This window comes from Eretmochelys imbricata, chromosome 1 (genome assembly GCF_965152235.1).
Source record: "Eretmochelys imbricata isolate rEreImb1 chromosome 1, rEreImb1.hap1, whole genome shotgun sequence".
Classification (NCBI taxonomy): domain Eukaryota; kingdom Metazoa; phylum Chordata; order Testudines; family Cheloniidae; genus Eretmochelys; species Eretmochelys imbricata.
In genome coordinates, this window is record NC_135572.1 from 272345976 (window position 1) to 272373348 (window position 27373).

The 27373-nt window shown below is 49.0% G+C and overlaps 2 protein-coding genes across 11 annotated transcripts; one reads left to right on the top strand and one right to left on the bottom strand.

The window, feature by feature from the left end:
• Nucleotides 1–1624: 1624 nt before the first annotated feature.
• Nucleotides 1625–13932, top strand: TMEM140 (transmembrane protein 140). 8 transcript variants are annotated; one of them, XM_077831593.1, is made up of 5 exons: nt 1625–1812; nt 7128–7240; nt 8537–8619; nt 10086–10163; nt 12671–13932. In XM_077831593.1, exon 5 carries the CDS (start codon nt 12728–12730, stop codon nt 13313–13315), a length of 588 nt encoding a protein of 195 aa, XP_077687719.1. In that variant the 5' UTR covers nt 1625–1812; nt 7128–7240; nt 8537–8619; nt 10086–10163; nt 12671–12727; the 3' UTR covers nt 13316–13932. The 8 variants fall into 8 exon arrangements, with proteins under 8 accessions (XP_077687719.1, XP_077687717.1, XP_077687716.1 ...); XM_077831591.1 differs by lacking the exon at nt 7128–7240 and having other exon boundaries at nt 10086–10189; XM_077831590.1 differs by lacking the exon at nt 7128–7240.
• Nucleotides 13933–17330: 3398 nt separating this feature from the next.
• On the bottom strand, nt 17331–26232 carry CYREN (cell cycle regulator of NHEJ). 3 transcript variants are annotated; one of them, XM_077831634.1, is made up of 5 exons: nt 26138–26232; nt 24668–24722; nt 21219–21348; nt 19680–19746; nt 17331–18210 (listed from the first exon to the last, which is right to left on the bottom strand). In XM_077831634.1, exons 1-5 carry the CDS (start codon nt 26192–26194, stop codon nt 17971–17973), a joined length of 549 nt encoding a protein of 182 aa, XP_077687760.1. In that variant the 5' UTR covers nt 26195–26232; the 3' UTR covers nt 17331–17970. The 3 variants fall into 3 exon arrangements, with proteins under 3 accessions (XP_077687760.1, XP_077687771.1, XP_077687780.1); XM_077831645.1 differs by lacking the exon at nt 26138–26232 and adding an exon at nt 25946–26117 and having other exon boundaries at nt 21219–21369; XM_077831654.1 differs by lacking the exon at nt 26138–26232 and adding an exon at nt 25946–26116.
• Between the last annotated feature and the right edge of the window lie 1141 nt (nt 26233–27373).

The window sequence follows — 27373 nt, forward strand, 5'->3', positions numbered from 1 at the left end:
TCCATTCCTGCAACCCGCAAGAGGCAGGGCAGGGCGCACAGTACGCAAACTGTTGAAAGATGGCACCAAATGCGGACGGAAGCACAGGGATTGCTGGGATGAGAAGCAATGCATCATGGGGCACTGGGACAGGATCCAGGATGCCCTGCGACCCCCTCCACCTTCCCACATGTGACTCTTAGTGGCAGAAGAGGAAGAGGTGCTCTGTGGGATAGCTGCCCAGAGTGCACCACTCCAGATACCGCTGCAAGTGTCGCAAGTATGAACACACTATTGTGCAGGCAGCTGTCAATGTGAACACACAACAGCGGTTTCCCTTCAGCGCTCTCTGAGCGGTGCTGTAACTGCCTGCGCTGTAACTCTGCCAGTGTGGACATGCCCTTAGATCTTCTTCTTTAGGTCACTGTTAAATAGCTCCCAGTCTAGGCTGTCTGAATTCTGATCATGGTGAGCTCAGGGTGCTTTCTTCAACAAATTTGTGTACAAATTTGAGTCAAAAAGGTGAATTAATATTTTTGCTTCAAGGCACTTAATTCTTCCACTTGTGTGTGTAAATGATCTGTTAGTGTGAATGGGGAACAGGTTAGAATTCCATTTCATAGTCCATGCTCATTCTACACTGTAAGCAAATCAATTCTGTGTATATTCTTTGCTGTGACTAATGATCCCAAGGTCCTAAAGCTAAAACACCCTCTTTTTACCACTCTCTGATTTTGCATAGTTTTGGGTGACTTGATGAAGACTGGAAGTATCAGAGTTCAAAAAGCTGGTGTAATTGCTGCTTTTTTCTGGGGCTCTGATCTCATCTCCTGACTGATTCTGTTGAAGGTAAAAATAATCTGTACACTTATTTACACAATCTGAGCACTTTAAATAGATTCTAGAACTAATCCTCGGCACAGTTCTTTGAGGTAGGTATTGTTCTCCTTCATGTCATTGCCTCCACACCGCACTAGTTACCTGCCTAGCCACATGGAACTTTTCTGAGAAATAGTTGGCAGATAGCCACTGTGTGGTGTGCACAGTTCCTAAGAGACCGAGAATTTCATAGACAATGGGTGTGTTTGTGTGTGTGTGAAGGGCAGACACTCAGAACCACCAGAAGCTATACTGAAAGTTGGGATCTGAAGGAAAGCGGGTCAATGTGAGTCAGGAATCAGGTCAGGGCCTATACTAGAAAAGCTAGAATAGTATAGCTATAGTCCAAACCCTCCTACTGTGAACACAGCTTATACCAGCAAAAGTGCTTTTGCCAGCATAGCTTATATCTGTTCCCCAAGCAAAATAAGGTACCCCAGCAAAAGCACTTTTAGGCCAGTATAACTATCTAAACTAGGGCTTTTGCTGGTATAGAAAAGTTGTAAAAGCATCACAACCATAACTGACATTGCTATACTGGCAAAAGTTTCTAGTGGAATCCTGCTTTACTCTTAGCAAGTAACCCCCTTTTTAGTGGCAACCGAGGAAATAAATGCAAATCTGCCTGAGCACCCCAGCTACGTGGTAAATTTGTCTTGTAAATCAGTCAACAATAGGGCGTGGGATTGGGAACATTCATCTGACCTAGAACCATTATTGTGTGGGAAGTCCCAAACAGTCAAAATGAAAGTGAAATCTGCTGTGTTGTGGCAAAGATTATCAGCATAACTACATAGCTTCAGAGGAGGACAGGCTCGAGTTTTGCTCTCACACTCTATCCGAGACAGGGCTGTTGAACCGTATTAAAGAGGATAAACTGAACAAGACTTCAAGTGCTTCCTCTTGCTGGTGTTTCTTTTCGGGTTCAGCAATCAGCACAATGGTGGTCCTCATGTAAGTACCCTTCTGGTGGGCTGGGAGCAATGTCACTTTGAGATTATACTGTGCATGCAAAACACGGAGTCCATTCCTTCCTGAGTCTTTTAAAGGGACACTATCAACTTAAAAACCCTACTTCTGTCTGAATTGTTTACCTATTGCTGTTATATATGGAATGCCTAAAATCAGTCTAATGCAAAGAGATCCGGGAGAAATATATTTATTTTTTCAGTTTGATTCCTTTGTGTATTTGAGAGCATTATGGGTATAGTTCGTTTCATCATAGTCAGTTTCCCCTGTTGTTTACTTGGTGAATTTGGCAGTACTCTCTGTTTGGTCAGCTTCCTTTGTTGTTTGCATGAGATTTTTGCCCAGCAAGAGGGGAGAGAAAGCAACATTTTTAAATGGGAAAAAATGTGACTGAAAAGAATCACAGAAATAGGTAATTGGGCTCCAGAGAGTAGGTGAAGCACCTGAAACTACTTTCCACGCTCTCTTTTTGCAATGGATTAGATTTCCACTTGAGGATGTCAGTTGAATTGATTGAGAAAATAAAAATTTGGTTATCCGCATTTGTCCTATTAGTATATTACCAAATGTCCCTATCAGTGTTCACATCTCCTCGGCCTGATTTTTCTTTTGCACTAGGGCAACTCCATTGATTTCAGTGGCGTATTATAACCATGAAAAAACAGAGTAACTGAGAGCATAATCAGCCCCCATTATTTTTAGTTTTCATGTTACAAGTGATCGTTAAGGCCCAGATCTACAAAGGGGTTTAATTCTGGGGTTTAGATCCAGTGTTGGATCCACTGTGATCCAGAACCCACCCCCCCCCAAATCCTTTAGGCACCTAATCTCATTCCCACCTACATGTTCAGAGCAAAAGTTTCCTCATCTCTGTTATACCAATAAAATAAAAACCAGCAGGATCTTATTAAAGGGGAAAAGGCAAAAAGCCACATTTATTGTGAATACAGAAAGAATTATAGTAAGCAGTTAGTTATAGCTATAACATTCCATTCAATCTCATATTTATTCACACACACACACGGGTTCTGCAAAGTTGTTGTCATAGTTACCAGCCTTAGAGTTGCTCATGCCAAGCCACTGGCCAGGTGGCCTGGACGTGAGGAGGGAGCAGGGCCTTGTCAGATGCTCATCTGATGCTCCTGGAAGTTGGTTTGCAGAATCAGACCCCAAAATTCTCACTTTCTAGAGTCCATTTTTATAGGAATTTCTTCCTATGCCAGTCTATGGGAATTGCTTCATCATGCTGTTGCTGAATCAATCAGCAGATGGCACATTCCTGACAGCTCCGTGTTGCCAGATGTTATCTTGTTCTTTGGTTCTCCCATTCTTGAGGCTGTTGGGTGGATTCCAGTCTGCCCTCCGGGGGTCATCTGGTTATTTCCATTTGACGCCTTCTTCAGCCGATGGACACTGGATTCTTAGGCTGGCACCTCCCTGATCATTCAGTTATTATCCACACCAAGCATCCATCCACATACATCCTCTATCTCTATTTTAATCACAATTGTTAACAAAGCGAGATGAATACAACAAAAGGGAGCGGAGTCTCTGGGTGCTGTTTCTGTTGTTACAGAGTATTGCTTTGAGTCTCTCTCTGTGTGAGTAGTTGTTGTTACAAAGGATTGCTTTGAGAACAGACTCTGTCTTAGAATGTACTAACACAATTAGCAGCTTGCAAGTTTCACACATAGAGGGAGAGAAACAGTACCAAAAACCAAGAGACCTCTTAATTAGTAATACCCTGGAATTTAAACTACAGGGAATCAAACTCATTTGTGATTTTAATACAGAACTTCTTTAATATGATCCAACACCTCTATGGTTCTGCCTCTGACTCACACGCTGCTGCCTCCCTATATGTGTCCGGATGCCTAAGCCCCAGAGTGAGTCCCTAACCAGGGAAGACAGGCCTTCGGCCTCTGAGCAGCCTAACTCACATGTGGGGCCTGATCGGGTGGGGGTGGCAGAAGTGTCCACCTTATGCTTTTAGCCCAGAGGCTAGAGTGCTTGCGTGGGATGTGGGAGGCCCAGGTTCAGTGCTCCCCTTTCTGCCAGAGGGGGAGAAAGGCTTTGAGCAGGGGTCTGCCCCTGTTCCACTGTGTTGAAACACTTGAACAGTCGGTGTGCTGGAGAGAGAGAATGACTTTGTAGTCCAGTGCTTCGAGCACCCACCCGAGAGGCAGGGGACCCCAGCTCCAGTCCCCATGCTCCAATATGCTTTCATTATTTCTCCACAGTGGAACAGCTTCAACAGGAGACCTTGATGGAGCCCTGTCATAAATATAAAGGGAAGGGTAAACACCTTTAAAATCCCTCCTAGCCAGAGGAAAAATCCTCTCACCTGTAAAGGGTTAAGAAGCTAGGATAACCTCGCTGGCACCTGACCAAAATGACCAATGACAAGACAAGATACTTTCAAAAGCTGGAGCGGGGGGGAAGAAACAAAGGGTCAGCTCTGTCTGTGTGATGCTTTTGCCAGGGACAGAACAGGAATAGAGTCTTAGAACTTAGTAAGTAATCTAGCTAGATATGTGTTAGATTCTGATTCCTTTAAATGGCTGAGAAAATAAGCTGTGCTGAATGGAATGTAGATTCCTGTTTTTGTGTCTTTTTGTAACTTAAGGTTTTGCCTAGAGGGATTCTCTATGTTTTGAATCTGATTACCCTGTAAGGTATTTACCATCCTGATTTTACAGAGGTGATTCTTTTTACTTTTTCTTCTATTAAAATTCTTCTTTTAAGAATCTGAATGCTTTTTCATTGTTCTTAAGATCCAAGGGTTTGGGTCTGTGTTCACCTGTACAAATTGGTGAGGATTTTTATCAAACCTTCCCCAGGAAAGGGGGTGTAAGGTTTGGGAGGATTTTGGGGGGAAAGACGTTTCCAAACGGGCTCTTTCCCAATTATATCCCCATTAGATGTTTGGTGGTGGCAGCGATAAAGTCCAAGGGCAAAAGGTAAAATAGTTTGTACCTTGGGGAAGTTTTAACCTAAGCTGGTAAAAGTAAGCTTAGGAGGTTTTCATGCAGGTCCCCACATCTGTATCCTTGAGTTCAGAGTGGGGAAGGAACCTTGACAAGCCCCACCTCAGAATAGCCCATAGTTCTGTGGTTACAGCCCTCTCCTAAGAGCTGGGGTCAAACCCTTTCTCTGCTTCTGACATGGAGGGGAATTGAACCAGGGTCTCCCTCCTCCCAGGCAATTCCTCTGGCTGTTCTATGCGGAGCAAGGCAGGCACCTAACTCCTTTCCTCAAGAAGTGGCTTAGGTGCCTAAGCTGCCTGACTCCAGGCAGCAGGTTCTTTGTCATGGATAGCTAGCAGCGCTAGGCACCTCCCCACAGCCTGGATGTAGGTGCCTATCTCTGAGAGAGTGGGCATTCTTAGCACACACCCCTCTTATTGGCATCTCACCTTGGCTAGCTTAGGTGGCTCCCTGCTTAGCAAGCTGGCTTTTTTGGGTCCCACTCTAAGGATCCCATCTCTCCCCATTCAATGCGTAGGGAACTGAGGCCCCTCACTCAAGCTTTGTGGATTGCAGTATTGTTCCTGGGATTTTCTAGGCATATAAAAGTTAAGGGCTGTGATGCTCAGTGTTGCAACACCTGAGTCCTGTCATGGATCCCATCCAAAACACTTCAAATTAAAAACTGAGGTTTTCTCCTCTGTTAAAAATGGAACCTCTTTTAATTATTAAGCAGCTGAATCAATTTACACAAAATTAGCTGGTAGCACAAGGGGTCATATTGCATCAGATGTTCTGGAAAGTCTTGTGTGATAGCAAAGGAAATGAAGAAACTGGATTCAGCCTAGTTACGCTAGGAGAGTCTGAAACGAACCGTTTAATGTCCATGGGATTTGGGTCTGGCCCTGTATGACTGCTATGCCCAGTGAAGTCAATGGGATTATTTGTGTGAGGAAGACGTACCTTAATTTTTTATGATTAGCGCCACAGAGATAATGCAGCCATGAGAGAGCGGCTAATCCACAGATCAGTAGGTAGCTACATTCCGGCTGCAGACAAAAATCTTCCCCAGGTTACACCAGTGATGTCCTTAGGGCTACAGATATGGATCTGAGCCAGAAAGAACCCAGTTTGCCTTTCAGATCCCAGAGTGAGTTCACAGATCTGACCACTAGAAAACAACAGCTTCTATTTGTAAACAGTGCACATTTCACTTGAAAATCATTACAGGAGAAAATAAGATTGCATAATTACAGAACCCCAAAATGCCTTGGCGAGAGAGAACCGCCCTTTAACTAGGGTGATCATATTTCCCTATGCTGAATATGGGACACCTGGTAAAATTACTCTTATTCAAGTGAGTTCAACGGCAATCAGTCAGAACTAGGCAGTACAAATGTTAAAATTAACATCAAGTTAACTGAGCCCCCATTAAAAAGAAATACTGCATAGTTGGATTCTTCTTATTTACCTTCTTATCTCTAAGGCTTTAGGGTCCATATGGGGAGGGGTGACAAACACACCCCTATCCCCCCACACACACACATACAGGAAGAGGTCACACACACGCCCCCCCATATCTCTCTCTCACACGGGGTGGGGGAGGGGAACCAACCAATCAACCCTCCCTCCCTGCCCAGCGCTCTCCGCCCTCTATGCCTGGCTGGGCTCCCGGAACAGACCCGCGTCTTCCAGTACCTGGTGCCGTGTCTTCCGAGGCAATGTGTGTGTGGAGGGGGAGGGGGGGCATGCAGGGTCAGATCCCCCCCCCTCCGATTTCTGCCAGGGTTCTGCCAGAACATGGCCAGCAGGAGCTTTGGCACTGTGCAGGAAGGAAGGGATAGGAGCTGCTTCCAGCCACAGGGTGGGGGGAAGTGGGGCGGGGGAAGGGATGACCTTGCCTGTGTCTTTGCAGAGCTCATCCCTCCCCCTCACCTCCCCTGTGGCTGGAAGCAGCTTGTCCCTTCCTGGTTCCTGCCTGCACGGTATCAAAAGGCAGCTAACACCTCCAGGCTGCTGCTGGCCACCGACATAACCCAGCCACCTCTTATCCCCCAGCTACAGCGCGGGCAGGAAGAGGTTAAACCCTAAGGATTCATTGTGCATCAGGGCCCAGGGAACCTGACTGCAGGGGCTTCTGCAGCGGAGCCCAGCCAGAGAGGTGGCTCAGTGGGTGGGGAGTGCCTAGGGGACAAAGCAGCCCCATTCTCCCTGGGGGAAGGACTCAGGGCGGTGGGGGGGGAGCACAGGTGAAGAGGGTGCTAAGCACCTGCCTGGGGGGCTGCTGTGGAGCCTGCAGAGTCAGGGCTTGAACTAGCTTGACATCACATGCAGGTCTCAGCACCTCATGGCCAGCACCCCGAGCCGGAGTTGTCTTGGGCTTTCCCAGGGTGCCTGCCCAGCCAGAGGCAGTGGGGGAAGGAAGGAGCATGCTGGCCAGGCTGCTGGTGAGTTGAGTGCTCTGACCAAGGGCTGGTTCTCCGCAGAGTGCTGGGAGCGGGACGAGCTCCGCCAGTGGGGATATGGAGGAGCAGAGGGGCTGGGGGGGGGGCAAAGCAGTGGGAGGGGGGAGCATGTAAAGGGCCGATGGGTGAGCAACAGAGGCTACACGTAACTGACCACTGCCTGGAGCCTGCCCACTTATCAGACACTGCAGCTTGCAGCAAGTGCCAGCCGGAAACAGGATGGGGGACAGGGCCCTGCTGGCAGAGAGCCGGCACACAGCGGGGACTGCGCTGACGGACTGGCAGAGGGAGCTGCCCTGCCCCGTGCCCTGCAACGTCACTCCGCCACCAGCCTTGCACACCCACCTCCATCATCAGCCACTGGACCCCCCCACTGGTGGGCGGGCGGCTGGTGAGCAAGGATCCGGCCAGCAGCAGGACTTGCCAGTACTGATTGAGGGGAGGCAGAAAATACAGGACAATTTGCCCATTTTTAAGAAAAAGTCGGGACACCTGTTGGAGGGCTTAAATACGGGACTGTCTCTTTAAAAACGGGACGTCTGGTCACTCTACCTTTCGCGGTAGGAGGGAGAGAGTGGGGCTGTGCTGCTGTGGGGCTGGTGCCACCCGATCACTGTAGGCAGAAAGGGGGGAAGGCTCCGCTCCTGCCAGATGTTACCCATCCAATTCCTGTGTGTTGATGTCAGTACGTCAGCTGAAATCGACGTTACCAACCTCTAGCCTTTAAATCGAATCCAGCCAAGCCAAATTATGATCTCATAACTAAATACACCCTCTGTCAGCGCCGGCTGCCACACCAGCCCTCCCCAGGCCACCAGCCCCATGCACACTCCCACGCCAGCCCTCCCCAGGCTGCCAGCCCAGCACCCGCTCCCACACCAGCCTTCCTCAGGCCGGCAGCCCCATGCCCGCTCCCATGCCAGCCGGTCCCAGGCCTCCAGCCCGGCACCCACTCCCACACCAGCCCTTCTCCGGCCACCAGGCTGGTATCTGCTCCCACACCAGCCCAACCCAGGCTGCCAGCCTGGCCCCCGCTCCCTGGCCCAGCTCCTGCCCCACCCCATGACAGGCCCAGAACCCCAAGTCCCATCCCCCTTTGGATGGGGCAGGCTGCAGCAAGAAACCAGGGTCTTTTGGGGAGGGTGACAGTGCATCCCAGGTGGAAATCAATTGGGAACTATTAATCTAGTCAACCAAGTACCTGCCCTGTAGTCTCCCCGCCCCCGGCTCTGGCTTTCACCCACTTCTGAGCTGCTTGCATGGTTGTGTTTGTTACAGTGCACTGGACCCCACTGACAAGCGCAGGAGCACATTCAGGCTTCGCCAGATCTCTAAGCGAAGCATGCGGAAGCAGAAGTGAGGTATTGATGATCTAGGGGTAATGCTGAGAGAACTGGGGCCCCTCACCCCCGAAGAGTGGGTGAGCCGGGCTGGGGGGAGGGAAGGGGGTGCCTACACTGTAGGTGCTAAGCCTTTGTCAATGGCTGAAAGATGGCTTGTGGCCTGTTGGTTAGCAAAGAGACCCGCTTACAGGCTCTGAGCACCGTCTGGTTCAGCTCCCTGTCCTGGGCTCTCAGCACAGGGGCTGGAAGCACTGAGGATTCCCAGGAACCACCTGTGCTGCACCCACGCCCTGAGCACAGCCCAGCCCAGCCCAGCCCAGCCATCCCACCATGATACACTTAAAACATGGTTTGAGCTTGTGGTTTAGAGGCTTTAACTGTATCCCCTCCCCACGCGATAACCATCAGGCGCTGGGAGACACGAGACAGCACCTGTCCCGCATTGCTCAGTGGTAACAGCCAATGGAGTGGTGATGGCAGGATCCAAAGGGAGTTCAGGGAAGGGGGGAGGGATAGCTCAGTGGTTTGAGCATTGGCCTCCTAAACCCAGGATTGTGAGTTCAATCCTTGAGGGGACCATTTAGGGATCAGGGCAAAAATTGGAGATTGGTGCTGCTTTTTAAGCAGGGGGTTGGACTGGATGATCTCCTGCAGTCCCTTCCAACCCTGATACTCTATGATTCAAAGTCCTCATTGCCAGAACCAAATGTCTGAGGGTGGATCTGTTAAACTGAGTGGTGGATACATAGGGGAGGATACCCCGCCAAGGGAATACACTCCAGGGACTATGCTTGAGGTTCAGATTTTGTCATGGTTATTTTTAGTAAAAGTCAGGGACAGGCTGCGGGCAGTAAACAAACATTCCCAGAAGCCCTGACCTGTTCCTGACTTTTACTAAAAAGAACTGTGACAAAATGGGATTGACAGGGGGAGGACTGGAGCCCAAGTGGGGAGGCGGGGATGAGAGCCCGAGCCCCACTGCAGAAGGAGGGGATCCGACACCTGGCCCCCTGTGCCCACGGCAGCTCAGAGCTCCAAAGCCCCCGTCAGCCGACAGACCCAGCCTGCCACCCCGGAGCTGGAAAATGTCACGGAGGTCTCTGAAAGTCACAGAATCCGTAACGTAATCTTATCCTTAACTATGCTTGAAGAGGCAAATGCTCTCTCTCTGAAGTGTTCAAAGCTAAGCACGGCGTAGGCAGACCCCCGCTCACTCCCAGTCCCTTGTTGATACCTACATGCAGACCCAACCAGCAAGACAACCTTGAGCAGGATGACCAGACAGCAAGTATGAAAAATTGGGACTGGGTGGGGAATAATAGGAGTCTATATAAGAAAAAGCCCCAAATGTCGGGACACTCCCTATGGAATCGGGACATCTGGTCACCCTATCCTTGAGAGGCTGAGGCAGCGGATCTTGCTGATCCTTTTCCCTGCGTAGGCCTGCTTTTACCTCACCTTTTACCTCTGCTTTTGTTTTTCAGCCTAAACCACAAGCCACAAAAACACAGCTGAAAGGAAGCTAAGGAGCTAAGAGAGAAGTCGCCAGTGAAGTCTGCCAAGTAAGGCTGAACAAGAGAGACTGCAGGTTGATTCCCATAGCACCTGTCTCCTTGGGGTCTCGGGGCCATAGTCAGATTGTTTAGTTCCCTCCATTGAGATTCAGGAGAGAAAGATAGGCACCTAATTGCCACTTCAGGCAATAGGAATCCCACCTCTTGTGTTGGTTTTCCCAGGATTCATGCTTATTTTCACCAGAACTGAAATCAAAAATGCTTTCCCTGGGAGGAGACAGTGCTGCCAATTTCAGAGTAACAGCCGTGTTAGTCTGTATTTGCAAAAAGAAAAGGAGTACTTGTGGCACCTTAGAGACTAACCAATTTATTTGAGCATGAGCTTTCGTGAGCTACAGCTCACTTCATCGGATGCCAATATAGGCATTTACAGTAAATGACACCAAGACTTTCACACTATCAAACTTGGCAACTAACTGGCCTAATAACTGACCCCTAGTCCAGCCAAGAAAAGTTTGTATCTAGAAGGTCCCTGACAGAGACCTTTAGGTTGAAGCTAGGCAACGCTCACTCCTCTCCTCCTCACAGTGACCATTTTGCTTAAGAGCTGCTTCTTTTAGTGTTTGTTTGTTTGTTTCAGATTAAGTCCATAATAACGTGTCATGGTTATAACTATTGGCACTGTATCAAGTGGATCATGTGAGCATGTTTGTCCAGTGAGGCACTTTCACTTTCACTCTTGGTGGCTGGGTACCTGGCCAATAAGGCATGAGTTGAATAGGTAGAGACAATCCATACCCTTTCTCCCATGGAGCCAAATTCCGCCCCCCTCCTTTGGCTGTACGTCCCTGGAGGACGTCAATCTGGGGAGAGGGCGTGTACATGTGTACAAAAGTCAGAACCTGGCCCATTTGCCTTTACTGCTCTTACAAGTGGCTGGAGGAAGCGTGTTGATTATCTCTAGAGTTCCCCTGCTGATGGTGGGTGTCTCTGCTCATTTCCTCTTGTCCCCCCCCCCCCCAGAAATACAGAAGGAGGAGTTGTGGAACAGTGAAATGGGTGTCAGTTTCCAATGTGAGGTTATGCTCTGGTATTCCTGGTCCCTTCCCCCATCCCCGTAAGGTCCCATATTGCTGGGCCTTCAAATGAGGCAAAATGCATGTGATGACCTCCAGTTCTTGGCAGCGTCACTGCGGGGGTGGGCACTGGAAAAACTGAAAATGCCCTAAAGCAGCTTAACTGTGCTGCCCCCTCAGTTCCCTCAGCCTCTGTCTCTAGGATGGCAGCCCTCCAGCAGGGTTACAGTCAGACAAGTGACTCTGCCTCATGTCACAAAGACGTGTGTTAGCCCCTCCTGCTGCAGCCCTGTTTGTCCTCCAGTGAGCACTGCCCAGCCAGCAGAGCTACGGGAGGGGGCCAAAGCCTCTGGTCTGTCTCATACATTGTCAGCCAGACTCGTCATTACTGGTACTGATGAGAGGAAGGCCGAGCACAGGCTGAGCTGCAGATCCCAGGTGGCATGTGTGGGGCTGGCCAGTAGAACAACCGTCTCCTGGCTCGTCACCGGAGCAAATTGGCTGTGGGATTGGTGAGAACAGAACCCTGCGAGGGTATTTCTAGTCACATTTCGAACGGGAGCCCCACTTCACAGGCAGCTGGAATTTTAACCTTTGTACCTGCAGCCCAGTGCTGGGGTCAGGAACTCTTGTTTGCTTCTAGTTTAACGTTTAAATGTTCCCCTGGTTAATTCACAGAATTTGCTCATTTCTTCCCTTGCTTGTTTCCAGAAGAAGTAAAATCCCTATTTGCCACATGCAGGAAACTAATAGTGCGTGTAACAGCCCCTCATATAAGCAGTCAGCAGCCTTCGAATTTGGGCTCTTGAGCCCACACTACAGACCCCATCCCTTCAGCAACCAAACTGCCCCCTTTAGCAAAAGAAGCAATAATATGATGGGACTGCCTACAATGGCATGTGGCCCACTGGCAACTGCCAGGAGCAAAAATCTCCAACGGCTGGATATGGGACACTAGCTGGGGACGGCTCTGAGTTACTACAGAGAATTCTTTCCAGTGGGTGGGTGTTGCCCACATGCTCAGGGTCTAACTGATCACCAGATCTGGGGTCGGGGAGGAATTTTCTCCAGGGTCAGATTGGCAGAGACCCTGGGGCTTTTTCACGTTCCTCTGCAGCATGGGGCAGGGGTCACTTGCAGGTTTAAACTAGAGTAAATGGTGGATTCATAGTAACTTGAAGTCTTTAAATTTAAATTTGAGGATTTCACTAACTCAGCCAGAGGTGAGGGGTCTATTACAGGAGTGGCTGGGTGAGTTCTGTGGCCTGCAGTGTGCAGGAGGTCAGACTCAGTGATCACGATGGTCCCTTCTGACCTTAAAGTCTCTGAGCACTAGTAAGCTGTTATCCTCTAGTGGACCAGCCATGTGAAGGAGCTACACCACTTCCTCAATCAGTGTGTTACCTGGGCATGGAGGAAGCAGTGGGATTACTGGCATGAACACTGAAACTGAGGGCTCTCCCCATTCATGTCTCACAGCAGGTCTCTTTGAGGACAGTGAGACCGTGGTCCTGAGGAGCTAGTGTGGAAACTAGAATGGGTCTGTTGCAGCAGAAAACTGGGGCGTGCCGGCTCTATTGGACCATGCTCCTCCTGGCTGGAGGGTCCTTTTTCTTGATGCTGTATGCCCTGATGTGGAATGCTGGAAACATCATCAACCTGCCCCACAAAAGAATCGGCTTCTACAACTTCTGCCTGTGGAACCAGATGGCTGGAGAGCTGCAGTGCCTAGAATTCAAGGACCTGATGGACATGGGGGTTGGCCAGGTTGAGCTAGTCCTGGCAAGGCTCTGTGTATACACTGTCCAGGTCCTCTGTAGCTTCTCCCCCTTTTTAATCATACAGGCCCAATGTGCAAACACCAGAGAGGCCTGGGAAGTGACCCTTGTGGTGCTGGGCCTCTCGGCTGCACTTCTGGCTGGTGGCCTCAGCTTGTTTCTGCTCCAGACCTGGGTTTGGCTTCACCTCTCTGAACTCAGTGGGGGTTTCATGGCGCTAGCTGGGGCTCAGGCCCTGCTGCTGTTCCAGCTTTTTGCTGCTGCTGTGTACGTCACGTGGCTCAAGGAGGTTCCTGAAAAGGGAAGCCCTTCCCCTGAGAAGCAGGCCCCAGCCTTGCAGGTCTGAAGGCAGAGAGGGAGGAAGATGCAGTGCTAGCTTGTGGGAGCTCCCCAATCAAGTTTTTATCATCATCTACTATTCAACCTATATAGCCTGCTCTTGTGTACTGATCTCCAACTTTGGGCCATGTCATAAATATAAAGGGAAGGGTAACCACCTATCTGTATACAGTGCTATAAAATCCCTCCTGGCCAGAGGCAAAACCCTTTCACCCGTAAAGGCTTAAGAAGCTAAGATAACCTCGCTGGCACCTGATCAAAATGACCAATGAGGGGACAAGACACTTTCAAAGCTGGAGGGGGCGGGGAACAAAGGGTTCTTCCGTCTGGGTGATGCTGTTGCTGGGACCAGATCAGGAATGTAGTCTTACAACTCCTGTAAAGTTAGTAAGTAATCTAGCTATAAATGCGTTAGATTTCCGTTTGTTTAATGGCTGGTAAAATAAGCTGTACTGGATGGAATGTATATTCCTGTTTTTGTGTCTTTTTGTAATTTAAGGTTTTGCCTAGAGGGATTCTCTAAGTTTTGAATATGACTACCCTGTAAGGTATTTACCATCCTGATTTTACAGAGGTGATTCTTTTACTTTTTCTTTAATTAAAATTCTTCTTTTAAGAACCTAATTGATTTTTCATTGTTCTTAAGATCCAAGGGTTTGGGTCTGTGTTCACCTGTACAAATTGGTGAGGATTCTTATCAAGCCTTCCCCAGGAAAGGGGGTGTAGGGCTTGGGGGGGATATTTTGGGGGAAGACGTCTCCAAGTGGGCTCTTTCCCTGTTCTTTGTTTAAAACGCTTGGTGGTGGCAGCATATGGTTCAAGAACAAGGCGAAGTTTGTACCTTGGAAAAGTTTTTAACCAAAGCTGGTAAGAATAAGCAGGTCCATGCAGGTCCCCACATCTGTACCCTAAAGTTCAGAGTGGGGAAGAAACCTGAACAGGCTGAAACACTATTTTGTGTCTAAGTTTGTCAGGCAGTTCACAGGGCCGTCCTTAGGATTTATGGGGTCCTACGCAGTATTATTAAACTGGTGCCCCTATGCCCGATGGCAGCCCAGGCTCGCAGCCCGGGTGGAGGAGGGACGTGACAGCAAAGGATACCGAGCCGCCCTGCCTGCCTCCTGGCAGCAGAGAATCACAGTTCCCCACAGAGACCGCCGTACCCTCTTCCTCACGCAGACTACGCCTCTGTGAATACAGCCCCTGCCTAAAGAGACTGTAGCGTGCACTGGGTGTGCGGGAGCCAACCCACTCTTACCTGCTGTCATGGGCGGTGGGTCAAGCTGCAGTTTGGGGAGCCTGGCTCCCCACCCCACCTCTTCTGCCTGTGGCCCTGCCAAGACTCCACTCCTGCTCCGCCCCAGGCCCCGCCCCCACTCTGCCCAAGCCCCGCCCTATTCCCACTCTCTCCCCTTCACCTCCCTGCTCTCCCCCCTTCCAGCCAAATCCCTGAACCCAAATAAAGCAAATGACATTTGAAAAAATCACTCTTCTGCAATTTCTTTCTAAAGAAGATGGAGCATGTTTTCCACGGCATGCCAGAAGGTGAAGAGTGGATATGCAGAAGGTACCTCATGAAAAGCACTAAACTTGGGAATAAAAAAATGTCAGTCACAGGTTTTTTTTGATAAACCCTGAAGTCTGTCAGAGCTTTATCTGCAAAAACTTTGTAGTAAAGGCAAGTCACCTGTCCTGCTGAATACAACCTTAAATATTATGGAATACCTGAGGCAGCTCTTCTGTATGACATTTTCTTAATCAGTATTTCTAAGCTGATTTTACATTTTAAATGTACTCTTAAGCCATCATTAAGTAATCATTCCAGATTACTACATATTTAACTCACTGAAACAAAGACATTATTTTAAATTAATCAGTCGCAGAGGTTTAGTGTGTTCATAACAATGTTCATTGCTTTTAGACAAAGGGAACACTAATTTACTTCGTGTGATCTCCATAACAATAGACATGTTTATGAAATTTCACCAACTTTAAAAAATATGTTTCCAAAGACTTTAGGCATAACAAAGGATTTTATATCTTACTAAGGTACTGATTTTGCTAGAGGGGTTTCTTAAAACTAGTTCATCAAATAGTCAGAAGTAAAGAAAGGGAAACTCATGTGACCCACTATCTGGCAGGAAAGGGGTGTTGTCCCTTTAAGGGCTCACTTTAACATGGGGATGAAGGGAGAAAGGGATGGACAGAAAGGACAGGAAGACTTTGGAAGAAAGTTTTTTGTACTATAGTAATTAAAATTAAAATGTGTATTTTAGATCAGAGTGGTTCTTTGAAGGATTTATTTTAAAAAATATATGTCTGAAGATCCAAGCGTTTAAGTCTACAGTTTCAGTATTGTGTTAATAGGTCTGGCAGACTGGAAGGCTTTTTCACTTTTAAGTTACTCGATCCCCCTCCAGAGGAAGACTCACCAGGCTCAGCAGCCAGCTGTGGGAGCCTGCAGGAAGGGTCAGAACGGGGATAGGAAGACCCGGGGGTGCCCCAAATTTCCAGGTGCCCTACACAACCATGTATGCCTAAGGACAGCCCTGGCAGTTCATCTAGGAGACCTTTAGTTCTACTACAGCCAGCTTATGTGTTGCACAGTTTGTGGTACAGAAATGTAAATTTCTGCAGGGTAAAGTGAATTAATGCTTTAAACTGAGGTAGTGTACAGAGGATGACTCTTGCGGCCTGGTCAGTGCCCTTGAGGAAACTGAATAAGGCAAATATAGGAGGGCCTGTGGTTAGTCATGGTACAATAAAGGCAAGTTGCAAAGAATTCTAAGTAGTGGCTAAGAGATGTAAGACAAACCAGGGCTACCTACCAGACCCACTCAACAGAGAAGGGTTACTGCAGCCTTGTGGGTATGCTGGCATATCTATGTTCATTGTAAAGGGGGATGCCTATGTGCTATAAGGGGGGCTTAGGTACGAGATAGCTCAGTGGTTTGAGCATTGGCCTGCTAAACCCAGGGTTGTGAGTTCAATCCTTGAGGGGGCCATTTAGGGATGTGGGGCAAAAATTGGGGATTTGTCCTGCTTTGAATAGGAGGTTGGACTAGATGACCCCCTGAGGTCCCTTCCAATCCTGATATTCTATGATTTAATTACGAGCATGTCACCTACAGCATCAGTACCTGGCCCAAAGGGAGATCAGGAAAGGCTCGCAGGTCTTTTCTAGCTCTATTGGGTAATTTCATCTGCTGCATGCATAATCTGGTCCCTATGCCAGGAGACTGAAAAAGAGAAGGCCAAAACACTGACAGTGGAAAACCTTTTCCAGCACACCCATGTGCATTCAAACCTGCCCGCAAAATACTTCAGATGAGTTGCTCATATTTTATATGTTAACAGGGCAGAAAATGCAGCTCAGACAGTTGGGAAACAGGTGCTGAGCTCTCCCAGTAGCACAGATTTAGTCTCTACAGACGTGGAGCGGACCTGAGTATCACCACCCGCTACTTGTTCATGGCAAATGAGATAGTGGCATCACCACACAGTTTGTAAGTCCTAGTTGTCCACAGGGAAGAAACGGCCACTGCGGGCCTCTCCCCACTGTCTGGTAGACTCAGGACAAGGAGTGAATAGGGCAGAGCTGGAACAGGGTGGTGGAATGTTGTAGAGCATGTTCGGCTGGTGCCATCTCTGCTCTCTGGTTGAGTAACGCGTGTGACTCAAAGCACTCTCTATTCGCACCGTTGCAATAATCTTTATACACAAGATGCAGACAAATAACTCACTGCTCACCACTATTCCTGCATGAGGTAGGTACACAGTGGGTACTAAGAATTGTGGGTAGATGCAGAAATTATGACTAAAGTGCATTTAAACCAGGCATGGCAGGAGGAGCTTGTGAACAGGTCTGCCCTAGACAATGGAACCGGTTTGCTTCTCTGGCTCGCCTTGTCATCAAGCAGAGACAATGCAAGTCCACTGACAGATCAGGTAAATATGATGCCCACAGGTGAGGTAGGAGACAGCACAGGGTGGCCCATGGTGCAGGCAGGACACGCAGATGCTTGTTTTTAAAAGAGACATTTAATATTTTAATAACCTTTCAAATTTAATATAATACTGATAAAAGGTGCCCCAGTGACAGCCCTTCAGAACAAACTGTTTATTCACAGATCAAGGGATGCTGCACAGCAAGTCCGGCCCCCCCACCTCCATGTGCCTGCCCTGTCCTGCAGAGCCCCACCCCAGAGCTGGAAGGGTGAGTTCAATCTCCATGACTTCTGGGCAGAGACTGACAATCAGGAGGCCACTTAGGATCAGCTGGGGAGCTGGCCCAGGGAGGAGGGGACCCGTGGCTCACAAGGAAGAGGCTATGAAGGGGGGAGTGTTGGGGAAGGTGAGGGACTGTCCGAAGGCTCAGACACGCTGGGCAAGGGCTGTACTTGAACCAGGCACTGGCCATGCAGCTCAGGGCAGAGCGAGGGCGAGCTCCTCTCAGACATTCTCTCCTGCTCCCTTCTCCTGGGGCCCCATCCACACCACTGCTCCGGGCTCCCTTTGAATTGGGAGGGCATTGGGGGAACCCGTACAGCCCCACACTGCCGTATCCCCACCCACTGGAGCCTGCCCCTGGGTCTGCCCCACCCTCCGACTATGGCTCCCTTGGCATTATTTTTGCTCTGCTTAAAAAACCCCCGTGAGATGTTAGCTAAAAAATATCTCCCTGACATATTTCAAAGCATCATCTTCGTCGTCCTCCGTATCTGTCCTGCTAGCACAGCCCAAAGCATCTGGCTGAGCATGGGGCTCGGGGCCTGGCCTGGGCGTGCTGGCCCCGCCACTGCTTGCTGGACTCCACTGAGGCTCCGTCGGCGTTTGCTGGCCTTCCTGCTCCCCTTCGGTTTCAGATGGAATGTTCCCCTCCATTTCCTTGTATTTACAGTTCTGGCACAGAAACACGTCCATGAAGCAAGAGGAAGAAACACCCATCCCCACTGGCACCAGGCCCCCAATCAGCGGAAGGCTGATCAACAGCTGCTGCATCCCACCCCACTTAACATCGGCTTAGGCCGGGCAGCGAAGAACACTGCTCTTCGCCATTGAAGCTGTAGGGGAATTTTGGACAAAGTTACCCAAGCTACAGTTTGGTGAGGACGTTGCAGTTAACACGTGTGTACCTTCACAGAGTGTCACGCGATCTTTAGTGCTCAGGGGGAGGAGGGGGGTTAATCTCCTGAGGAATAATGGATTCTCCATTCAGGAACAACTAAGGGCCAGTCCTGCAATCACAGCCACATGGGCTGACCCATCACTGAAGCCGATGCGAAAGCCAGGGTCTGCCTGCAGTGATCTAACTGCAGGATCAGGGCCACAGGAAGGGGGATACTCCAGGCAGAGAGCCCGGGGAGCTGCCAACCTAACGAGAGAAAGCTGCTGAGGTGCCATTAACATAGTCTCCTGCAAGGGAGTGTGAATTCAGCACTGTAGCATTTACTCACCCAAGTGAGTGTCTGAGAAACTCCTGCATCCATCCCCCTGGCACACCAAACCCAGGTGGCATCTCCCAGCCCCCACAAGGCCGGGAAGGAAAGCACAGCACTTACTCTCCAGACACACAGCACCACCCCCCCCCGCCACAGGAAGCAGGACTGATTGGCTGGAGGCTCCCTCAGCCACAGTAAGGGTCACTGTGATGCAGGTGTTGGAGGGGGAAGAGGTAGACATGCTTAGGGGGGAGGGGGGAATTGCAGGATTCCAGAGAAATCTCTCCTCCCCTCAAAATAAATAATTATTGGGAATCATGCTAGTAAATCCCATTAACCAGGTGCCCTCTTTCTGCACCGCCTTCCTGCTGATTACAAGGGCGTCTGTGTAAAGAGGACTTCTCTCCTCACATTTATTTATAGGCATTCCTACGGCCCTCCTCACCACCGTCTGAGCATCTCAAATAGTAACCCTCACAATGCCCTGGCGAGGGGGTGGGGGGTACCATTATCCCCACTTACTGAGGGGTAAACCAAGGCACAGAGAGATTAAGTGGCTTGCCCCAGGTCATGCAGGAGTGTGTGACGGAGCATGAAATATCATGCAGACTTCCCAAGTCCCAAGCTTCAACCCCCAGGTCACCCATTCCCTCCTCCTGACTGACCCATTCACTGTTGTTGCTTACATCACACCACTTCCAGGGGGGCGTGATACAATGTTACACATGCCGGATCATGGCATCATTGAAATGGAAGCGGCTGGTTACAAAGGAGAAGGCTTCCATTTAGCCTCCCTACAGTGGCATTTCCCCAAGGGAAGTGGTGGAAGCAGGACATTTTAAATTAGCCTGGGCAAAAGCATCAGGACAGGGACATGTTAGGAAACTGCTGCATTGGCAGGAACATGGACCAGCAGGCCTCAGTGCTCACCTCAGCCAGGACCCCCAATGCTACATCCACCAGCTCCGCTTCGTTCATACAATAGACAGTCACGGTTCTGAGCAGGCCAAGAGGAGATCAGAAGAGAAAACAAAAGCAGGAATCAGATGGGGAACAGTCATGAGCAGAAATGTGAATGCTGCCCCCATGGAAACACAATCAGCATAGGAAACAGCAGAGGAATGTACTCGTGAAGGAATTCTGCACCACTGCACAATGCAGAATTTGCACAGAAATTAATGGTTTGGGCACAAAATTTCCTTTTCCCCTGACAGAAATGGGCTGCAGAGCTGCTGGATGCCACTAAGGGCGTGCTGGAGCTGGCAGAGCTTGGCTCGCAAATAGAAGACACTGCAGGGGGTGAGGGGGAGAGAGCTGGAGGGTTCCTTGCAGCTGCAGTTCCCCGCATGTCCTGAAGGAAGGACAGAGCATGCAGGAAACTCCATACAAGCCCAGGACCCAGCATCATGCTGTTTTTCCTTCTCGATCCCTGGGCTCTGTGGGGGACGGGGTGCGGGTGTCTGGGCTGGGCTCTGGGGGGAGGGAGTGTGGGTGTCTGGCCCCTCTGCTGGGCTCTCCAGAGAGGGGACAGACAAACAGAAACTGAGTTGTTGTAGGGGTTTCCTTAACTCCCTACTCCTGGAGACATTTTTTTGTGTCTGTATTGTTACAGACAGAGTTGCTGATAGGTATTTTGTAATAAATTATCAAAATAATTGAAACTGACATGATTGCATAGTGTTATTTTGACAAATAAAATATGCAGAATTTTAAAATATTGTGTGCAGAATTTTTAATTTTTTGGGATAGAATTCCCCCAGGACTAAAGAATGCCTGCATAGGAAGTCATTGTAATGTTTGCCTTTGTTTCTGCAAATTCCTGTTTTTCAATAGCAGGAAGTCAGAAGCTGGAGCCTGATTGTCCTCTCACACCACTTTTACACCAGTATAAATCTGATGATTTGGGTGGAGTTATTCCTGATGTACATCAGCTCAGAGCAGAAATCAGAACCCTTTTGGAACACTCCTTTCTGTATATTTCCATAACCATCATAATCCCTTACACTTCTAAACACAACAGTTATCCCTGCAGGATTGCAAAGCACCGTACTGGCTGGGGGAACAGGGCTCATGTACAAATCCAGCAGCAGGGATCGAGTACCAGGAATGCTGCACAAGAGGGAGTGTAGGGAGGGAAGTGAAGAATAACATAGCTCAGAGAGAAGGTAAATACCCAACAAGGGATTCAACCATGGCTCCAGCTTTTGTGAAGAGCGTAATAAGATCTACGCAAACAGCTCTGTGTTTTCCATCTCTCCTGAGAGACAGCAGCTCTGCCAGCACAGCGCTCCCTGCAGCTCTGACACAGCGAAGAACACCCTGACTGAGCCTCCAACCCCACTTTTGTGTGATACCCTCGCTTCTCCTTGGAGGTTTCCTAGCCAACCGGTGACCAGGCCCAATGGTGCTTTGCACATGGGAGCCAATGCAACTGCAGCCCCAGGTGGCACAGCTGCACAAAGCGCTTACCTTGCCACAGCTGGCTTCTTCGCCCTCTTGAATCTCACTGCTGACCTAGTCTTTCTTGGCTCCACCTCCCGCACGGCCATCCATGGTGGGAGGACCCTCTTCTTTGCCTTCCACACAGCACTTTCCATCTCTTTGCATTTAAAAAAAGGAACTGACACACAGTCAAGACTCAGCCATTCACACAGTTCAGCATTCACCAATGTGCCTGATTGTCTGGTACTGTCCTATGTACAGTCCCCCCGCAAACAGAAGCATTTATTAATCCACAGCTAATGCATCAAGGAATGTGCACAGGTCCCAGTTAATGTCTTAAAGGGACACTGCCAGAATAAATATATATTTCAAATAGGGCTGTCGATTAATCACAGTTAACTCACATGATTAACTCAAAAAAATTAACTGCAATTAAAAAAATTAATTGCGATCAATCGTACTGTTAAACAATAGAATACTAATTGAAATTTATTAAATATTTTTGAATGTTTTGCTACATTTTCCAATATATTGATTTCTATTACAACACAGAATACAAAGTGTACGTGCTCACTTTATATTATTTTTATTGCAAATACTTGCACCGTAAAAATGATAAAAAAAAGAAATAATATATTTTTCAATTCACCTCATACAAGTACTGTAGTGCAATCTATCGTGGGAGTTTAACTTACAAATGTAGATTTTTTGTCTCATAACTGCACTCAAAAACAAAACAATGTAAAACTTTAGAGCCTACAAGTCCACTCAGTCCTACTTTTTGTTCAGCTAATTGCTAAGACAAACATGTTTGTTTACATTTACGGGAGATACTGCTGCCGGCTTCTTATTTACAATGTCACCTGAAAGTGAGAACAGGCATTCGCATGGCACTTTTGTAGCTGATGTTGCAAGATATTTACGTGCCGGATATGCTAAACATTCATATGCCCCTTCATGCTTCAGCCACCATTCCAGAGGACATACTTCTGTGCTGATGATGCTCATTAAAAAAATAATGCATTAAATTTGTGACTGAACTCCTTGGGGGAAAATTATATTTCTCTTGTTCTGTTTTACCTCCATTCTGTCATATATTTCATGTTATAGCAGTCTCAGATGATGACCCAGCACATGTTCGTTTTAAGAACACTTTCACTGCAGATTTGACAAAATACAAAGAAGGTACCAATGTGAGATTTCTAAGGATAGCTACAGCACTCGACCCAAGGTTTAAGAATCTGAAGTGCCTTCCAAAATCTGAGAAGGATGAGGTGAGCATGCTTTCAGATGTCTTAAAAGAGCAACACTACAATGCAGAAACTACAGAACCCGAACCACCAAAAAAGAAAATCAACTTCTGCCGGTGGCATCAGACTCAGATAATGAAAATGAACATGTGTCGGTCCGCTCTGCTTTGGATCATTATCAAGCAGAACCCATCATCAGCATGGATGCATGTCCTCTGCAATGGTGGTTGAAGCATGAAGGGACATAAAAATCTTTAGTGCATCTAGCACGTAAATATCTTGCGATACCGGCTACAACAGTGCCATGTTCTCACTTTCAGGTGACATTGTAAACAAGACATATGCAGCATTATCTCCTGCAAATTGTAACCAAACTTGTTTGAGCGATTGGCTCAATAGGACTGAGTGGACTTGTAGGCTCTAAAGTTTTATATTGTTTTATTTTTGAATGCAGGTTTTTTTGTACATAATTCGACATTTGTAAGTTCAACTTTCATTATAAAGAGATTGCACTACAGTACTTGTATTAAGTGAATTAAAATATAATTTTTTTTACAGTGCAAATATTTGTAATAAAAAATAAATATAAAGTGAGCACTGTACACTTTGTATTCAGTGTTGTACAGGAACTCCTCACTTAACGTTGTCCCGGTTAACGTTGTTATGTTGCTGATCAATGAGAGAACATGCTTGTTTAAAGTTGCGCAATGCTCCCTTATAACGTTCTTTGGCACCTGCCTGCTTTGTCCACTGCTTGCAGGATTTTCTGGAAGAGCAGCCCCTCCTCGTGGGGATTAAAATGGGGGAAGGCCGGCAGTTTCCCCCCTCAGCTCCCCTAAATTCCCTGTAAGGTATGTGGCTCGGCAGCTGCCCAGCAGCAGTTCAGCTGTCCCCCACCCCCGCCGTGCTGCTCCTGCTCTACCCTCTGCCTTGGAGCTGCTCTCTGGACCTTCCTGCTTGCTGGGGGAGGGGTGCTGATATCAGGGTGTCCCCCTGCTCCTGTCCCCCCTCAAGCAGAGGACGGGGAGGGCTCAGGGACAGAAAGGAGGGAGCTTGCTGGAAGCTATTGCTTCCTGTCTGAACTGGCTGATCTGCTTAAAAAGGCAACGTACTTGAAGTGGCGTTAGCACTCTTAAAGGAGCAATGCACGTCTCTCTCTCTCATGCACGCACCCCCCAGCACTTTGGAAATAAAGCACCTGTGCAGCCATGCATGTGCTGTCAGGAGGAGGGCTGGTGCGCTCCAGCTGGATAGCGTGGGCTCATCCTCATGTTCAGTTTTTGCAGGGAAGTGTTTGCAGCTACTGCCCTGCATCTATTTTCTTTTCTCCCTCCTGCCTCAGTCCATGCTGCCTTGTAGAGTGTGAGGCTACATGAACAACAGTGCATTAACCCTTGAGGGCTCAGCTGAGTGCTAGTTCATCATTTAGCAGCAAGGCATTCCCTGGGAAATAGTCCACCCTCTGACTTCACCACCTCAACCAAGCTTTACAATCATTCATTGCTGTGAACGGTATTAAACTGTCTGTTTAAAATTGTTTAAAACGTATATTGTATATGTATATAATGTCTTTTGTCAGAGAAAAAAAATTTCCCTGGAACCTAACCTCCCCATTGGATATTGGATTCGCTTAACATCGTTTCGCATAAAAAGTCGCATTTGTCAGGAACATAACTACAACCTTAAGTGAGGAGTTACTGTAATTGAAATCAATATATTGAAAATGTAGAAAACATCCAAAATATTTAAATAAATGGTATTCTATTATTAACAGTGGGTTAATTTTTTTAATTTCAAACAAACTTGGCTTCCCTCACCACCTAGGACTGAAAGCATTTTTAGAAGATCTGATTTACGTTTAGCCGTTGCCAGTTACTTATTGCAGTTTCCCTCATCTTGACCAGAAGAATTGGTGTTTAACTGTGCATAAAGAGCAACTAATTTCTAGGGCTCTACCAAATTCAGGGTCCATTTTGGTCAATTTCATGGTCAGAAGATTTTAAAAATCGTAAATGTCATGGTTTCAGATATTTAAATCAGAAGCTTCATGGTGTAGGAATCATGGGGGTTCCGACCCAAATGGAGGTCGTGGTGGGGTCTCAAGGCTATTGTTGGGTGTGTGTGTGGGGTGGGGGGGTCACAGTATTGCCACCCTCACTGCTGTGCTGCTGCTAGCAGTGACACTGCCTTCAGAGCTGGGCTCCCAATGAGCAGCCATGGAGGTACCTGCAGCTTGGGGAGGTTTCCGGACATGGGTCTGACCAGTCCCTGGAAGCGGCCCCTGCAGGGGAAGAGGAAGTCCTGTCACTCCCAGCTGTCCAGGTCTAGCATCTGGAGACCAGTGTACAGTAAGTGCCCCCAGCCCTGCCCCTCCCTCATAAACTAGCTAAATTTCATGGGTGAGATCCGATTTCACCGTCTGTGATGCGTAAATTTGGTAGGGCCCTACTAATTGCTCCTCACCCCGTCACTTAACCAGACAGGTGAAGTGATGAGCCCCAGGCCATGAACCTAATCAGGATCAGAAGCTCCTAAATGCGATTTTTGCACTCAGACCACATTGCCTCCCCTCATCAGATTTTTCTAGTCCCTGGGCACTAATCAATTGTGGCTGTGATTAGGCTCACAACTCTTCCAGGAGAAGATTTATATCCTCTCCCCCGCAAAAATGTTTTCATTCAAAATAATTTCATGAAATACTTTTGTTCACATAAGGGCTTGTTAAAGATGGATTGCTTTACAGGTGTACACATTACTACAGGGAGGAATAAACTAACCGAAACACGGCCTACACTGGGGGGGGGGGGGGGGTTAAGAACCTTATGAGAACAAGGCTTTGGATTCACCTACACCAGCGTTCAGCATGTGTTCCTTATATACCCAACAGAGGATGCATCTGTGCCTGGAGTACAAACCCTCCTGCAGCAGGCTGTGCCCCACCCTCTTGGCAAAACCTCCACCAAAGCCTGTTTTAAAAAGTCTGGAATTCAACAAAGCACCGAGCTGGCTCCTGCTCCCTGCTTTTGTGCCTCGTTTCTGTCTCTTCACTGGGCCCCTGGTTCTGCAAGCAGGCCCCTGGGGTTCCTTGCTCTGTGGTTGTCAGGCCTGGGGATGCTGGACAGAGGAGCAGCGGGCTCAAGGAGATGTTCTGCTTGGACTCTGCTGCTACCGCCTCAGCAGTGGGTGCTACCGCCCGGCCCCCAATGAGCTCTTCACGCTGGCGGCCTCCGGGGCCTCAAACGGCAGCAGGGATACGGGCAAGGTGCATAAAAAGCTGGAATCTGGGTAACAGCTTTTGCTCGAAGCCTCGCCTGGGCTAGGGAAACGGACACCACTCCCCCCTCGTTAAAGCGCGGCTCTCACCCAGACCTGCCCGAGCTCAGCTCTAGCCTCGCGGAGCCAGGTAAGGAGCGACCTTTCCGTAACGCGGCCGGGACGAAGAGCTGCGAGGATCGGACCGTGCTCGGAAACGTCTCACTGCGGAAAACACCCAGCAAAACCCACCAGCATCAGCGAGAGAGAGACTCGGGGAGGGGCGCTGAAAGCTGGCAAATGTGCATCACCAGACAGGCTGCCTTGCCCCGTCCCTTTTGCCCCCACAGCTCTGGTGCTGGGAGACAAGCGGCTCCCTGCAGGAACTGACACACATCCCCGGCACGTCTCCGGACTCGTCCTGCCTCCCTCCCACCCGCTTACCCCGAGGAAGGGCCTCAGGCCAGCGGCGAGCAAAGGGCTGGGCCCCCCGGCGCTCATGCCTCCTCTCGTGACGCGGAGCGGGCCCCGGGCTCCGCCTCGCCCTCTCCCCATTGGAGGGCGACTGGAAAACACGAAGGCGTAAGGGGGCGGGGCAATCGCAACGGCCCCCCCGGGAAATGGCGCTCTGTGGGGGGAGGGGATCCGCGCTGCCGCGCGGGTCACTCCAGGGGCCTCCAGCCTCGTGCCCCAGCCCGGGACCGAGCGGAGCAGACCCCGCCCCTCCCGCTCTGGGGCTAGCGCTGCGCCCGGCTGGCGAGGGTGCCGCAGCCACCCGCCAGGCGCGGGAAGGGCTTCTCCAGCCCTGAGGGCTGGCTGTGTTCCGGTTTAGGCTGGGCCCTCTCCACGGCCCAGGCTGCTGCCGAGAGACGCTTTCCTGACGTAGAAAGAACAGGAGGACTTGTGGCACTTTAGAGGCTAACACATTTATTTGAGCATAAGCTTTCGTGAGGTACCGCTCACTTCATCGGATGCATCCTGTGGAGAGATTTTATATACACGGAGAACATGAAACAATGGGCTGTAGCTCACGAAAGCTTATGCTCAAATAAATTGGTTAGTCGCTAAGGTGCCACAAGTCCTCCTTTTCTTTTTGCGGATACAGATTAACACGGCTGGTAGTCTGAAACCTGTCATTATGCAAGAGAGTGATGAGTGCACACTCCCCCCCCCCATGGAAACAAAACTGCGTGGGCTGGGTCTCACTGTAATTAAACGAGAAGCGTTGACCACGTCCCTTTATCCCCACGGGAGGCCCTGAGGCAGTAGGCTCAGTAACTCCGCACAACCCACTTGATTCTGCTGGGAAAGGGTTAATGGGTGTGGGGTGGGGCAGGCAAACATGGGCAGCAGCCTCTTGCAAGAGCTCTAGAGCCCAGTTAAAAGAAGTGGAAATTGCATTCTTTGAACTCCAAACAGGCCCGGAGTCATTTCTGTAGGGATCTGTCATAAATATAAAGGGAAGGGTAAACCCCTTTAAAATCCCTCCTGGCCAGGGAAAAGCTCCTCTCACCTGTAAAGGGTTAAGAAGCTAAAGGTAACTTCGCTGGCACCTGACCCAAAATGACCAATGAAGAGACAAGATACTTTCAAAAGCTGGGAGGAGGGAGGGAAACAAAGGGTCTGTGTCTGTCTGTCTGTCTATCTTCTGTCTTTGCCCGGGATAGACCAGGAATGGAG